This window comes from Setaria viridis, chromosome 9, assembly GCF_005286985.2.
Source record: "Setaria viridis chromosome 9, Setaria_viridis_v4.0, whole genome shotgun sequence".
Taxonomy (NCBI): Eukaryota; Viridiplantae; Streptophyta; class Magnoliopsida; order Poales; family Poaceae; genus Setaria; species Setaria viridis.
This window is the reverse complement of record NC_048271.2, coordinates 41,198,814-41,212,499: the sequence shown is the minus strand read 5'-3', so window position 1 is coordinate 41,212,499 and position 13,686 is coordinate 41,198,814. Positions and strand designations below refer to the sequence as shown.

Genomic DNA, 13,686 nt, shown 5'->3' with positions numbered 1-13,686 from the left:
CTGTCTTTCAAATTTGGCCCGAAATCTGGCCCAACCCATCGATTTCCACAGATGGTTCAACCACCGCAGGTAGCACACTAGCACCAGCAAAAGGACCTCTCAAAAAAAAAAGCACCAGCATAAGGCAGGTAGATTCATCTAACAGTAACAGCAAACAAACATCCCAGTGACTTCGAAGTTCCAAAATTGTATATCCACATGGTTCATCCAAATTCATCAAACCGAAAAACAAAACATGAAAAACAACTCTCGGCACACTTTGCCGCCTCAATTTGTTTCCTTGAGCCAGAGCGCGGTTGATATGCTTCGCAGCCTCTGCCATTTGGATTACTGCCCGCCTCTTATGGTCTCGATCAGCTCCCTAAGAGGAGCCAGCTCTGCACTCTCGATCAGCCCGAATTCCTAAAAGCACAAATAAAAGCGGCGGTCAGAAAATTTAAATTTGCATCAGACAACAGCAGTATTCGATACTTTATTTTCTAAAATTTCCTTGAAATGTGACAAAGGGGGTGGATCGAGAGCTAAATACCAGCGTGAAGAGCGTCAAGTGCTTGAAGCAGGTGTTGAGATGTGCTTCTTCCTTGAGCTTCACAATCATCTGGAAATGCGAGTGGTAGATGTGCGCGTACACCCTGAAGAGGCGCTTCAGGATCGTCTTGACGACATCACGGAAGTTGGCAGGAAAAGGAGCCCCTGTATGTTGGCGTCACAATTTTTCAACCAGAATTAACACATGATGATCAGACGACTATAAAAGACCCAAATCATTCGATGTGTTGTGTGCTTTGCAAGTTACCAAAATGTTGAGGGAATATGGTTTCATCATCCAGCTGGGCTTCGATCCAGTCCATCAGGTACTCCACGTACTTGGGCGCAGACACCTCTATGGGCTTCTTGACCTTGACTCCATCGGCCCACCTGTACTCATACCTGTAGAGATTTCATTTTCGTCAGTCAGTCTCTGCAGTTTAGCACTTCCTAGTTTGACAGATTCTTATATCATTATCTGTTGACTGTATTTGTTTGTATCAATGAGAAGAAAGATACTAGTGTATGTACTTTGGTCCAGCTGACATGATCGGGCAGGTCGCTGGTGTGCAGAACTCCATCAGTGTGCCGTACAGCATGTTCACATTGTTGAAGAAGTCGACAGCTGCCATCACAACAGAAGCACTATCAAGTTAATACACTTATAGAAACTGGAGTGCCTTCAAGGCATCCCATCCATCGACTGAAGCGCCGAAGACGAACGATTCAGTATAGTGCTGCCACAGAGCATGACCATCAAAGACTTGTTCCTACTATGTCTATATTACTGTGAAAACAGCACATCTGAAACTCTAAACCCAGCAGATTAACAAGTGAAGTTAAGGGCAAAAGAATTTACTGTTGACAGCCAGCCACTCGTTGAGGTCCTCCCCGATGGGCAGACGCACCGCCTCGCGCAGGTCACCCTGGCCGAGAGTGTTGTCAATGTGCCTCCTCAACTGCATCCCCTGCACATAGGTAATGGCCAGACAGTCAGAGAGTTTTCAGCTTCAGAAACGTAGCATGCAGATGCATGCATAGCATGAGCTACGTAGTAAGTATCAAGGAGAGCAACGTGATGCAGCTAAGTTCCAGGGGCTTCTTTAAGAACTGACAGCCTACAATATAATTTGGTGCCCATGCAATTAATCCTACTTTTTGTTAGCTGGCTCACATTTAGCCTCTGTAAACAGCTTTGCTGGGAGAGTTTTGGCGTTGCGTGAAAGCTAGCTAAATGCGTTTCAAGTAAACAAGCCCTGCCTGACAAGACAAAAGGTTAAAAGGAATAGAAAGCTGCACGGTTTCAGTTCCTGGTGAAAATAAAGGTCATTTGGAGGCAAAGTGACGAAGAAAACAGGAGGTGAAAGTGAAACCGCAGTGGAAGGCATCTCCAACTAACTTCTCATGATGGCGACAGTGTTTTGATAGTGGAGCTGACGATCTGATAATCGAAGCTAAGAGTAACAACTATCACCATGCAAGAGATCATAACTCTTCATGGTACAAAACTACAAAAGAATATAGCATCACTTGCTCCTAACTCAAAATTCAGCGACTCATACGTCCTGCTATAGCCTGCATGTGTTCAGAATTGGCTGCAGCTAGCACTGCTGTATCTAAGTGCAGTTCTTTCTCTGGATGAACTAAACTCCGTGAAACTTAGGCAAGTGCGGGAGTGAACGAATTCAGGGAAATAAAGCTCGCATTGGCCATACAGGATAAGAAAACTTCATAAGTAATTCTCACGTGACATGCAATTGTGGCACATGTATACGTACCTTGCTCCCGGACGGGCCGCTCTTCTTTGGCCTGAAGGTTCTCTGGTTCCTGCAAGTACGCGCGATTCACCGTCAGAGGCAATAATCAGCCAACCCAAAAATATCAGAATCGATTCAGAAAGACAGAGGAAGAATCCTCATCTGCTTACTTGCTGCTGCGGGCAAAGAAGCTCATGATCTTCTTCTCCGACATGAGCTGATGAGCAAAAGCCGAGCTAGCCGACGAGCAGCAGCAACAGGAAGAAGAACAAGGAAGGATGAAGGGCTTAGAGCTGATGGCCGGGGTGGGCAATAAGTAACTCCTCTGTTGGACTCACGACTCTTCTGAACTTGCACACCCCTAACGCACCCTGACACACTTTTGCAGATCGATCAGTTTGCATATATACAAGCACGCAGCCGGGTTGGCGTATACGGATACGGTCGAGAAAGCGGAGGAGCCGGCGGCTGGCGGTGACGGTTAGCGATAGCTGGCTTGCCTTGCCTGGCAAGCTGCCTGTACGGGTGCGTTTCCGTTTCCGTTTCCACTTCACCCGCGCGCCGCGTCGGGCATGCCTGGGCTGGCCGGTTTGTGATCCGCTCATCAGCCGCCCGCTGATGATGGTTTCGTCCTCTTCTCCGATTTCGCTTTGGAGGTTCTGTGGATGACTGGATGATGACATGCCTCGTGAGTCACCACCAATGACAGCTCGCGGCGTCTTTCCAACAAACTCATGTTAGCGCGCCTCATCGAAAATTCGAAGCTGTACTTGATTGCACTACTCGAAAACTCAGCATTGGTTCTAACCTTTAGTACCAATTAGTTTTTGACCCAGTACTAATGTAAGCATTAGTATTGGATCTGACCATACTGGTTGGGAGCTCCAACCGGTACTAATGTACCTGAGAGCCTTTAGTATGTGATGGAGCTTCCATCTGGTACTAATAGATGACCTTTAGTACCGGTTGGGGCCCCCAACCGGTACTAACTTTCCTTCTATAAATCAAGCGTTTTCTTCCTCCAGCCCGAGCCATTTCCTCCAGCTTGGTCTTCATCCATTCATGACAAAATAGGAAAGGTGCTGCTGAATTTTTGACCATTTCGTAGGGATTTCACTCATCCAAGTGTTCAAAAGGTTAGAAACTTCATCCTCCCTTGATATCCTCCCTTGATACATGGTTAGTATACTAAGTTTTATACTTTAGAGCTAGAGTAATTTGTGATTTTTAGAATAAGGTACAATGGAGAAATTTTTTATTTATATGCATGCATTATTTAGAGCTCATATTTGTGATTTTTAGAATAAGCTACAATTTTTTGGATGCTATATTTCATATTAGTCAAAGAAATGGAGATGAGGTTGAGGAATAATTTATAGTTTAGTCCTTTACAAATATGAGCTAAATAAATTATGGAAAAAATATAATTTGTTCATATTTTAGTCATTTGCAAATATGAGCGAGATAACTTGTGGTACATAGAGATAATAAGATGAAATAGAGGTATGTAATTAGTTATTTTTAGAATAAACTATAATTAAAATTTTTTTATTTATATGTTATGTTTGAGCTAAATAAATTGTGGGGGAAAAATATAATTTGTTCATAGTTTAGTCATTTGCAAATATGAGCTAAATAAATTGTGGTACATAGAGATGACTACTGCTGCTGTAGGTAGTGGCGATGGTGGGGACGATCGTCGTTCCTCTCGTGGTAAGAGAAAAACCATAGTTGATCCTCATGATAAGCCGAAAAAAAAATGAGCATGTGGAAGAGAGCAATGCTTTGTTATTTGGAAAGATGTCATGAAGATGCTGTTGCGGTGGGTTAGGAAACTTCTTTTGGTGGTCGTTAGGCTCCACCGTCAGTCCCGAGGATTTCAGGTCCACTGAGTACTACCGTCGTAGGAGTCACAAATAAAGTACAGGGTGAGGTTGGGTCAGCGAAACCTTAGTCTTCGCTGCCCAAGGATGCTTAAAGTCCTCCTAGATAGTACTCAGTGGATGGTTTGTTGTAGTGTATCATGTTGTTTGGGTCTAAAATTTAAATTTGTATATTTCTATCTAAACTTTCAGCAACAATTGAGTTTGTCGTAGTGTATCATGTTGTTTGGATCTGAAATTTAAATTTGTGTATTTCTATCTAAACTTTCAGCAACATTTGAGTTTAATGAATTTTGTATCATATTTGTTATATTTCATGTATAATTCTATGGATGATCAGAATATCTTTGGTTTGATAATACTTTGTAGATGGATCGACAGTGGAAGTACATCACGCACAAATACTCCATGGAGTGCATTAATAGCTTGCGTGGTTTTCTCGATCTGGCAGAGTCCAACAAGCCACCGTTTGATTTCATTTGTTGTCCATGCCGAATTTGTAAAAATGAGAAGGATTACTTATCCAGAAAGACTATTCACGCCAACATATACAGTTCGAGATTCATGCCTAATTATTTTATTTGGACCAAGTATAGAGAAAGAGGAATTATGATGGAAGATGGATGATGATGATGAAGATGATAACTACATTCCTGACTGGACTCAAGGAGGTGCCTTTGCAGATGCTGCAACGGGCGAGGCTGAAGAAGAGATGGTTGCAGAAGAAGGTCCTACCGATGATCTAGTCAGGTGTTGCGAGATGCAAAGAAAGACTGCAAGAATGCAAAGGAGTCAAAGAAGTTTGAGCGTATGCTAGATGATCATAAGAAATTGTTGTACCCAGATTGCAAACAGGGGCACAAAAAGTTGGGTACCACACTAGAAATGCTACAATGGAAGGCAAAAAATGGAGTTTCTAATAAGAGTTTTGATGAGTTAATGAAAATCATAAAGAACATGCTTCTCGAGGGGAATGAATTGCCGTCCTCAACGTACGAAGCGAAAAAGATTGTTTGCCCTCTAGGTTTGGAGGTACAAAAGATATATGCATGTCCTAATGACTGTATCCTCTATCGCGGTGAGGAATACGAGAAATTGGAGGCTTGTCCTGTGTGCGAAGCGCTGCGTTATAAGATTAGACGAGATGACCCTGGTGATGTTGAGGGGCAGGCCAGCAAGAAGAAAGTTCCTGCAAAGGTAATGTGGTATTTCCCTGTAGTACCACGCTTGAATCGTTTGTTTAGAAACAAGGGACATGCAAAGTTGATGCGTGAGCACAAAAAAGAACGTAAGCAAGATAAAATGATCAGACACCCCACTGATGGGTCATAGTGGAGAGCAGTTGATAGAGAATTTCCCGAGTTTAAAAAGGATGCAAGGAACATACGGTTTGGTTTAAGTACAAATGGATTCAATCCATTTGGTGAGTTCAATAATGATCATAGCACTTGGCTTGTGACCTTATGTATGTTCAACCTTCCGCCCTGGATGTGCATGAAGCAGAAGTTCATTATGATGCCGGTAATTATCTAAGGTCCAAAACAAGCTGACAACAACATTGATGTTTAGCTAAGACCGTTAGTTGATGAACTTTTAATGTTATGGAAGTAAGAAGGTGTACATGTGTGGGATTAGGATAAAAAGAAGAATTTTAATCTACGAGCATTGCTGTTCGTAACTATCAATGATTGGCCCACGCTTGGTAATCTGTCAGGACAGAGAAGCAAGGGATATCGAGCCTGCACGCACTGTTTAGATAATACTTGCAGCATGTATTTGAAACACTGTCTGAAGCCATCGTAAATTTCTTCCTGCTAAGCACACATTAAGAAAGAAAGGGAAGCATTTTGAAGGGGAGGAAGAAAAATGTACTAAGTTTGTTCGCCGTAATGGTAAACGTGTATTTTCTATGATAAAGGATGTGAGGGTAGTCTTTGGTAAGAGCTCTGGTAGCCAACCTGTTCTGAACGACGAGGACGGACATATACCCATGTGGAAGAAAAAGTATATATTTTGGGAGCTACCTTATTGGGAAGTCCTTGAAATCCATAATGCAATCGATGTGATGCACTTGATGAAAAATCTTTGCACGAACGTGCTTGGCTTCCTAGGTACATATGGAAAGGCAAAGGATATAATTGAAGCATGTCGGGACCTGAAACGTATGAAATAACGAGATGGTCTACATCTGGAAAAAAGAGATGATGGACATTACTTGCATCATGCCAGTTACACTCTCAGCAAGGAAGAGAAGGAAAGCATGTTTGAGTGCTTGAATAGTATCCAAGATCCCATCGGGCTGCTTCTGGAATAATAAATATTAAAGAGGAGAAATTCATAAATCTAAAGGCATATGACTACCACGTCCTGATACAATTGCTGCTTATTGCATTGAGGGGTATTCTACCAAAGAATATGAGAATGGCAATCGTGAAGCTATGTGCATTCCTTAACCTGATTTCTCAAAAGGCAATCCATCCAAACAATCTACTAAAGCTGCAGAATGACGTGATGCAATGCCTTGTAAGCTTTGAGATGGTCTTTCCACCTTTCTTGTTTAATATCATGACCTACCCTGTCCACCTTGTTGAAGAGATTTTTGTTCTCGGTCCTGTATTTCTACACAATATGTTCCCTTCGAGAGGTTTATGGCAGTTCTAAAGAAATATGTTCGTAATCGTACTCGTCCAGAAGAAAGCATCACAAAGGGATATGGAACAGAGAAGTCCATTGAGTTTTGTGTTGACCTTATTGATGATCTGAGTTCGATTGGAGTCACTGTATCACGCCATGAGGGGAGACTTAAGGAAAAGGACACACTAGGGAGGAAAGCTCAGATGGACATCGATGAGAGTACATGGCGTAAAGCACACTTCACGGTCCTGCAACAATCATCCTTGGTGGCTCCATATATTGAGGAGCACAAGGCTATTGTACGGTTCTCAAACCAAGGGAAGACTAACGCCTGGATTACACGTCATCACATTAACACTTTCGCCTCTTGGTTGCGGGGACGACTGATGGATGATGACACGATTGAAGAACAACTAGCATGGTTGGCTAGGGGTCCATCTATCTCAGTATCAACATTCCAAGGATACGAGATAAATAGGTACACATTTTGCATGAGAGCCTAAGACTAAAGAGCACAAACCAAAATTGTGGTGTCCGTATAGATGCAATAGACAACAATGGAAAAAAAAGATAGATATTATGATGTGATTGAGGGGATATGGGAACTGGATTATGTTTCGGTACCAATGGGTGAAACTTATTGCAGGAGGCGTAACGACAGATAATTATGGGATGACAATAGTGGACCTCAATAAGATTGGATACAGAGACGAACTATTCGTCCTAGTCAATGATGTGACTCAAGTTTTCTATATGAAGGACATGTCAAAATATTTTTCGCATGGTCAAAATATCTATTTTTTCGAATTTTAAAGTTAAAATAAATATTATGACCATTATAACCTATTACTAAGTTATATGTTTGATATTTAAATGCATCTAGTATTGTTTAGTGAATTGTTTTTGCAATTTTTATGAATGTTATTTGATTTACTATGTAATAAATTAATACGATAGCAATCCCAAAAGAAAGAAAAATAAAAAGATGTTTCGGTGGGAAGCCAAAACAGTGGGCTACAAATCCCTTTAAGTAGCGGGTGATAATAACACCCGGCACTAAAAGGAGCAGTTTCACTTTTGGCGTGGTCTGCTCCACTTTAGTAACGGGTGGTCGCTAGGTCCGGTACTAAAGGGGTGGCCTTTAGTACTGGTGCTAGCCAGCACCCGATACTAAAGGGTGAGGGGATAAAAATCCCACCATCTTCCTCCCCCAACACTTAGCTAAATTTTGCGATCGACGCCACCACCGGTCCTCTCCGGATCTTCCACGCCGTCGCTCCCACACCATCATCTCGCGCTGCCGCCAACGCGTCCCTCCGCGACGCCGCCGCGCCGGCCTCGACCGACGCCCCAACGCGCTCCATCTCCGCCGCTCGACCGCCCACCAGCCCGACTACTCTCCACCAGCGGTCCTCCTCCTCTTCTCCGCCAGCATCCTCCCCGACCCACTCCGCACGTGCCTGCCGCCGACTGGCGCCACCCCTACACGCTCCACCGCTGTTGCGCCGCGCGCCCCACGCGCTTCCGCCGCCGCGCCGGCCCTCTGCCTCTCCTCGACGATGACATCCGGCCACCTCCACAGCCACTCCGCCATCGGCATTCCTCACCGGCCTCCTCCCCCAACGACACGCCGCACCGCCACCGGCCCCCGGTCCCACCCACCGTGCCGCAGCCCTCATCGTCGTCCTCTCCCCCGATGATGACGTCGACCACCACCTAGAGCCACTCCGCCGCCAGCCCTCCTCGCGCACCACCTCCACCTCCCCGCCAGCCTCCACTCCCCTGACGATGCAGCCACCCCCTCCGCAGTGCCCGTTCCGCACGGCCGGCCGCGGGCTTTGCGTCTTCACTGCTGACGTAAGCCCGCGGCCGACTGATGTCATTTTTTTTGTTTTTTCCTTTTTTATTTCTGCAAAATATGAAAATAGCTAGAAATTGTAGGAAAATTCTTGAATTAGCTAGAAATTATAGAAATTTTTTGAATTAGCTAGAAAATATAGAAAAATTCTTGGAAAAGCCTATTAATTGTAAATTGTACAACATTGATTATGCCATGTTTGTTGTATCGTGTTAATTGTTAGAAATGTCTACAAAAAAGTGAAAAATTACTTTGATACTTCTAGAAATTTCCAAGAAATTTGATGATGGTGAACGACTACGTTTCGTTGTCAATATTTTTGTTGTCATTTATATTAGAAATTCATAAAATAGTTCAATAAATTATAGAAATGTGCATAAAATATTAGAAATGTAACAAATTGTATAAGTGTTTCATTCTTTTTAGTCATTTATGATTACAAAATGTATAACTATTAGTCATTCATTTTTGTAGTCATTTTTTGTAATAATTGTGCATAAAATTTTAGAAAATATTTGATGATGGTTGTAAATAACGCGCAATTCACTGTAAATAAATTTTTAGTCACTTACTGTAACAAATTGTACCAAGTGTTTGATTCTTTTTTTAGTCATTCTTTTTATTGTTGATGCCTACTATTTCTAGGAATAATACTTTTTATATTATATTAGTTACAATGGCACGATCAGAGGTCGAGCAGGCCCGATTTGACAATGAATACCAAGTGGACTTGATTGCTTAAGGTCACACGAATGATCAACCAAATGAAGAGGTCGATCATAGCTAGATTGACATCTACCTCAACATGTCTGGTGATGACAATGAGGAGGAACCAATTGCCGAGGGAGGCAATGATGGGCAACAAGGCGAGGTATAGGAATTAGTATACGTAAACATGATTTGGATTCTATACTTATCAAGATTATTGGGAATTAATAGTTCTTTCATTTTCAGCCATCTGAATCAAGCAGGCCTAAACAGAAAAGAGGCCTGAAGAAGAAGCTATAGGGACGTATCATCATCATGAAAATTAATGAAAAGGGTGAACCAACTGCTCCAGACAATGCTAAGATCAAATTGGTGAATCAAATTATATTTCTTGTTAGGGATAACATCCTAATAAGATTTCAGAATTGGAAAAGCCTTAAAATCAATGAGAGTGTGGTCCCTGTACCCGAGGTCCCCATAAGCGTGGTCCCTGATGGAGAGAAGAAAATGTTATGGGAGCAGATAAAAGAAAACTTTAGGTTCGAAGGTGTAGATGTAGAAAAAGTGAAAGATTGGATCTTTCGGAAGGGCGCAATTGCTTTTTAGACGTACAAGAACCTGAACAAAGACTACATAAAGAAGGTCCTTACTCCAGATTTCATGAAGCACCCGAAGTTAAGAGATCACTGGGATTCATTTGTGCAGTTCAAGCAGTCACAAAAGAGCGCTAAGGCAACTAAAACCAACACCAACAATTCTCATCAGAAAAAATACTTCCATCATCTTTGGCCAGGAGGTTATAAGAAGGGGATCATCAAATGGTAGAGGATGGAAGATGACATAATTGCTAAGGGAATAGTACCGGCGACTCTCGAACGGCCGGAGCGAGCAAAGCATTGGTATTATGCTCATGGTGGCACGCTCAACCCCGAAGATGGATCATTTATGTTCGGCCAAGAATTAAGAGAAGCAGCTATGAGGCTTGTTGAGTTAATAAAGGTTATGACCGAAGGATCTTTTGTGCCTGATCTAGAGAGGACGAGCTGACTATGGCACTAGGTAATCCAGAACACCCTGGACGTTATCGAGGCAAAGGAACAATTCCCTGGAAGTTTTCCTTTCATGAGCACATTGATTCCTGCAGAAGTCGCTAAAGAAGTAAGGCCGAACACGCACGACAGCTGCGAGAGTTGCAAGAACACGTAGTTTTAACAGAGGCAAGAATGGAGGAAGCAATCAACTGGCATGTGGCTCTAGCTCTTAGCAAACAAGCTAGTGAACAAGCAGCTGCATCATCAGGGGCTAATGTCGACGTAAGCCTCTCTCAGCGTCGAAGCAGCGTCGCTTCCACGGAAGCCCCAGCTGGAGGATCTTCTGACATGTTTGAGGACAACCAACGCCACTTCGTGGATGACATCACTGGGAGAGCCCCTTGTGAGCTTGTTACTCCCGTAAAAAACTAACTCATCGTGGTGGCTTATGGTGTGGCTGAACAACCGACACAAGGCTAAACAATTCATGACGTGGAGATTCCAGCTCGCGGTTACGCTAAAGTTGGGGTGGATCAAGTGGTCGACGGTTGGGATATGACCTAGAACTGGAGATCCCTGGAGGTGACGAGGAAAAGAATCTAGTTGAAACCATCCATGGTTGGATTCTATGGCCCAAGCACTACATAAGGATTACATAGCCGAATCCTCCGACCTCGGGATCATCTCCTCAAGGCTCAAGGGCAAGATCACATACGCCATCTGCCAGGGCACCTTCTCCACTACCAAATAGGGATCCTTGCATGAGTCCACTAGCTAATAGAGATCCTAGCATGAGTCCACACTCTCCACTAGTTGACAAGGATCCTAGCATGAGTCCACCTTCCCCTGTTATGAGCAAGGCTACATGGCGAAAGGCACCTTCAGTTCCACCTACTGCGGCTACAAAGAAGAAGCTGAAGGAGAAGCAACCAGATTCCAAGAAAGCTTACGAGATGACTGATGTGGAAATCGACGCAGTAGTAGATGTTGAGGTTAAAGCTCACTTTGCACCAAAGCCTCCCATGAAGAAAGATCCACCACTTGATAAGGTTAAATTTCGATCTTTCATTAGAAGCATGGAGAAAAAGCCAAAGAAACCACTGCTATCTGACTATGACCGCTCAATAACAAATGGTTTTTAGAAGAAGAATAAAAGTGGGTCAAGTATTCCACAGCTTGGAACCCAATCCAACCAATCGATTGCCCCGCTCCAGGTGCTTTCGGAGTTTGATAAGAGCCTGCTTCTATTTGCTAAAGATACAAATCTCATCCTAGCTCAACTTCGAGGGGCGGATCACATCCCATAGCACCCTAGGGCTACTAAATGGAAATTTGAGTTAGGAAAACCGCTTGTGTGGCCGCAGTTGGTGGACCGTCTTCCAACGAAGATGTACAAATTGCACCAACAGTACATGGAGGCTTCACAATGGTTTACTCATGCTCGAAGTTCGAATTGGAGATCAATATTATTTCCGTAGGGAAGACATTATAAATGTGCCATTGTGCGCTGGAGGAACTCTATTTCCTTTACAATCAAGACGCACTTGACAAGTCACTCATCAGTTCCTGGGTTCTGTAAGTTTTTAATTTGCTCTAACTTCAAAATCCCTGCTCTATTCATTGTGCAATGTCTTAACTCCTATTCGATTTTGTATCATGCAGGATGGAGATTCAAACTTGTCAGAGAAAAGGATACTATGACATCAGCTTCATGGACCCGGATATTATAAACATGTCAACTGTAAGAGATAGACCAAATCGGATCTTAAAGAGCATATATAAGTTCCTAGACAACCAACATTACAAGAAGTACATGCTTCTACCGTACAACTTCGAGTGAGCGTGTTTCCCATCTCTTTTCTTTTTTCAAACTAGCCATTAAACATTAGACTAACTAGCTTTGGCTATGCATATATGTACAGCTTCCACTGGATACTCCTTGTTATCATGGTTGATCGAAGTGCGGTCTATATCATGGACTCTTTGAGAAAATCAAGAGATCAATACAAAATACCTCATAGACATTCTTAACAAATCTTGGGCTCGCTTTCGTCGACATCACGCAGGTAAATTCAAGGAGGAACTTGATTTCAAGTCTGAATTCCCGGTATATGTTGAATTTCCACATCTTATGACACTTCCTTGAACACAACAAATATTTCATAACTTCTTTTGCCATATATATAGTGTTTGAGACAGAATTCGGGGAATAATTTATGCGGATACTACTATGTGAGTTCATCCATGGCTTTGTAGGTCCCAAGCGTATAATCGACCATGAATTCAGAGTACGTATACAAATTTCTTAACAATAAATTAGTTCTAATTGTGCTGACTCATTGATCTACTATATAATAATCTTTGCCAATGACACAGATGAGAGACATGAAGGAAGCACTATTCGAGACGGAAAAAATCAGGATAATTCAAGAACAACTCAGTGGATTTCTTCTAGACGAGGTAATAAATCTAGCGGGGGAGTTCCATAATGATGGATCAAATCTGCATCACCGTCAGGACTCGGATTCAGAATAGTTGATCCAAATGTTGAACTTCAGGTGTTGATGCAATGTAATATTATTCATAAATGTGTATGCAGAAGATGTCTATATATATATAATATTATCTTACATGTAATATTATAGATCAAATACACTTTATATATAGTAGTGTATTAGAACTAGTATACATAAGGTCAATTTAGTACCGGTTGGTATAAACAACCGGTACTTAAGGCCTCCCTTTAGTACCGAAGTAGCAACGGGGTACTAAAAGCCCCCCTTAGTACCGAAGTAGCAACGGTTGCACAATCGATACTAAAGGGGGTTAGGACCCGGTACTGATGGCGCTTTCCCATCAGTGTTGTACTATATCTTCATTTGTTTTCAGTCTTGTGTGCTTTTTAGGGCCTTTTGAAGTTTTCTAATTGTCATGTGAATGGTGTTACAACTATTTATGTAGTCATGAACATAGCACATTGTGTTATGTCCGAGTTCTCATGGCATGAACCAAGTTATTAATGGAAATAGATCGGAGATGGAAGGGTGGGTGGGTGTACCGTGATGCGATGACTTACGTATTGCATCGTAACCTTGAACGAATGGCACAAAACAGTAGGACATCCATACTATACAACATTTAAGTACTTCCATGCATTTTGTAAAAGACACACGGTAGAAGAAACATTTGGACCTATTAAGATCAGCGTTGGGGCCAGGGCATGCACGCCTTGGCTAGCTGGGCTGTGATCCACTCATCAGCCACCCGATGTTCTGTTGCACGCGCTG

At 42.7% G+C, this 13,686-nt stretch overlaps 1 protein-coding gene across 2 annotated transcripts; it reads right to left on the bottom strand.

Annotated features, from left to right (window-relative positions):
• Positions 1–201: 201 nt before the first annotated feature.
• Positions 202–2,481, bottom strand: LOC117835666 (MOB kinase activator-like 1A). 2 transcript variants are annotated; one of them, XM_034715013.2, is made up of 7 exons: positions 2,456–2,481; positions 2,307–2,355; positions 1,388–1,496; positions 1,060–1,153; positions 797–930; positions 530–693; positions 202–402 (listed from the first exon to the last, which is right to left on the bottom strand). In XM_034715013.2, the coding sequence occupies exons 1-7, from the start codon at positions 2,479–2,481 to the stop codon at positions 328–330; spliced, it is 651 nt and encodes a 216-aa protein (XP_034570904.1). In that variant the 3' UTR covers positions 202–327. The 2 variants fall into 2 exon arrangements, with proteins under 2 accessions (XP_034570904.1, XP_072147057.1); XM_072290956.1 differs by having other exon boundaries at positions 2,307–2,346.
• Between the last annotated feature and the right edge of the window lie 11,205 nt (positions 2,482–13,686).

Excerpts from the sequence above, each read along its gene's own strand:
- LOC117835666 (XM_034715013.2), bottom strand. The coding sequence starts at position 2,481 with ATGAGCTTCTTTGCCCGCAGCAGCAA. Across the intron at positions 931-1,059 it reads ATCATGTCAGCTGGACCAAA|GTATGAGTACAGGTGGGCCG; the intron begins GTACATACACTA and ends AAATCTCTACAG. Across the intron at positions 694-796 it reads CATATTCCCTCAACATTTTG|GGGCTCCTTTTCCTGCCAAC; the intron begins GTAACTTGCAAA and ends GCCAACATACAG.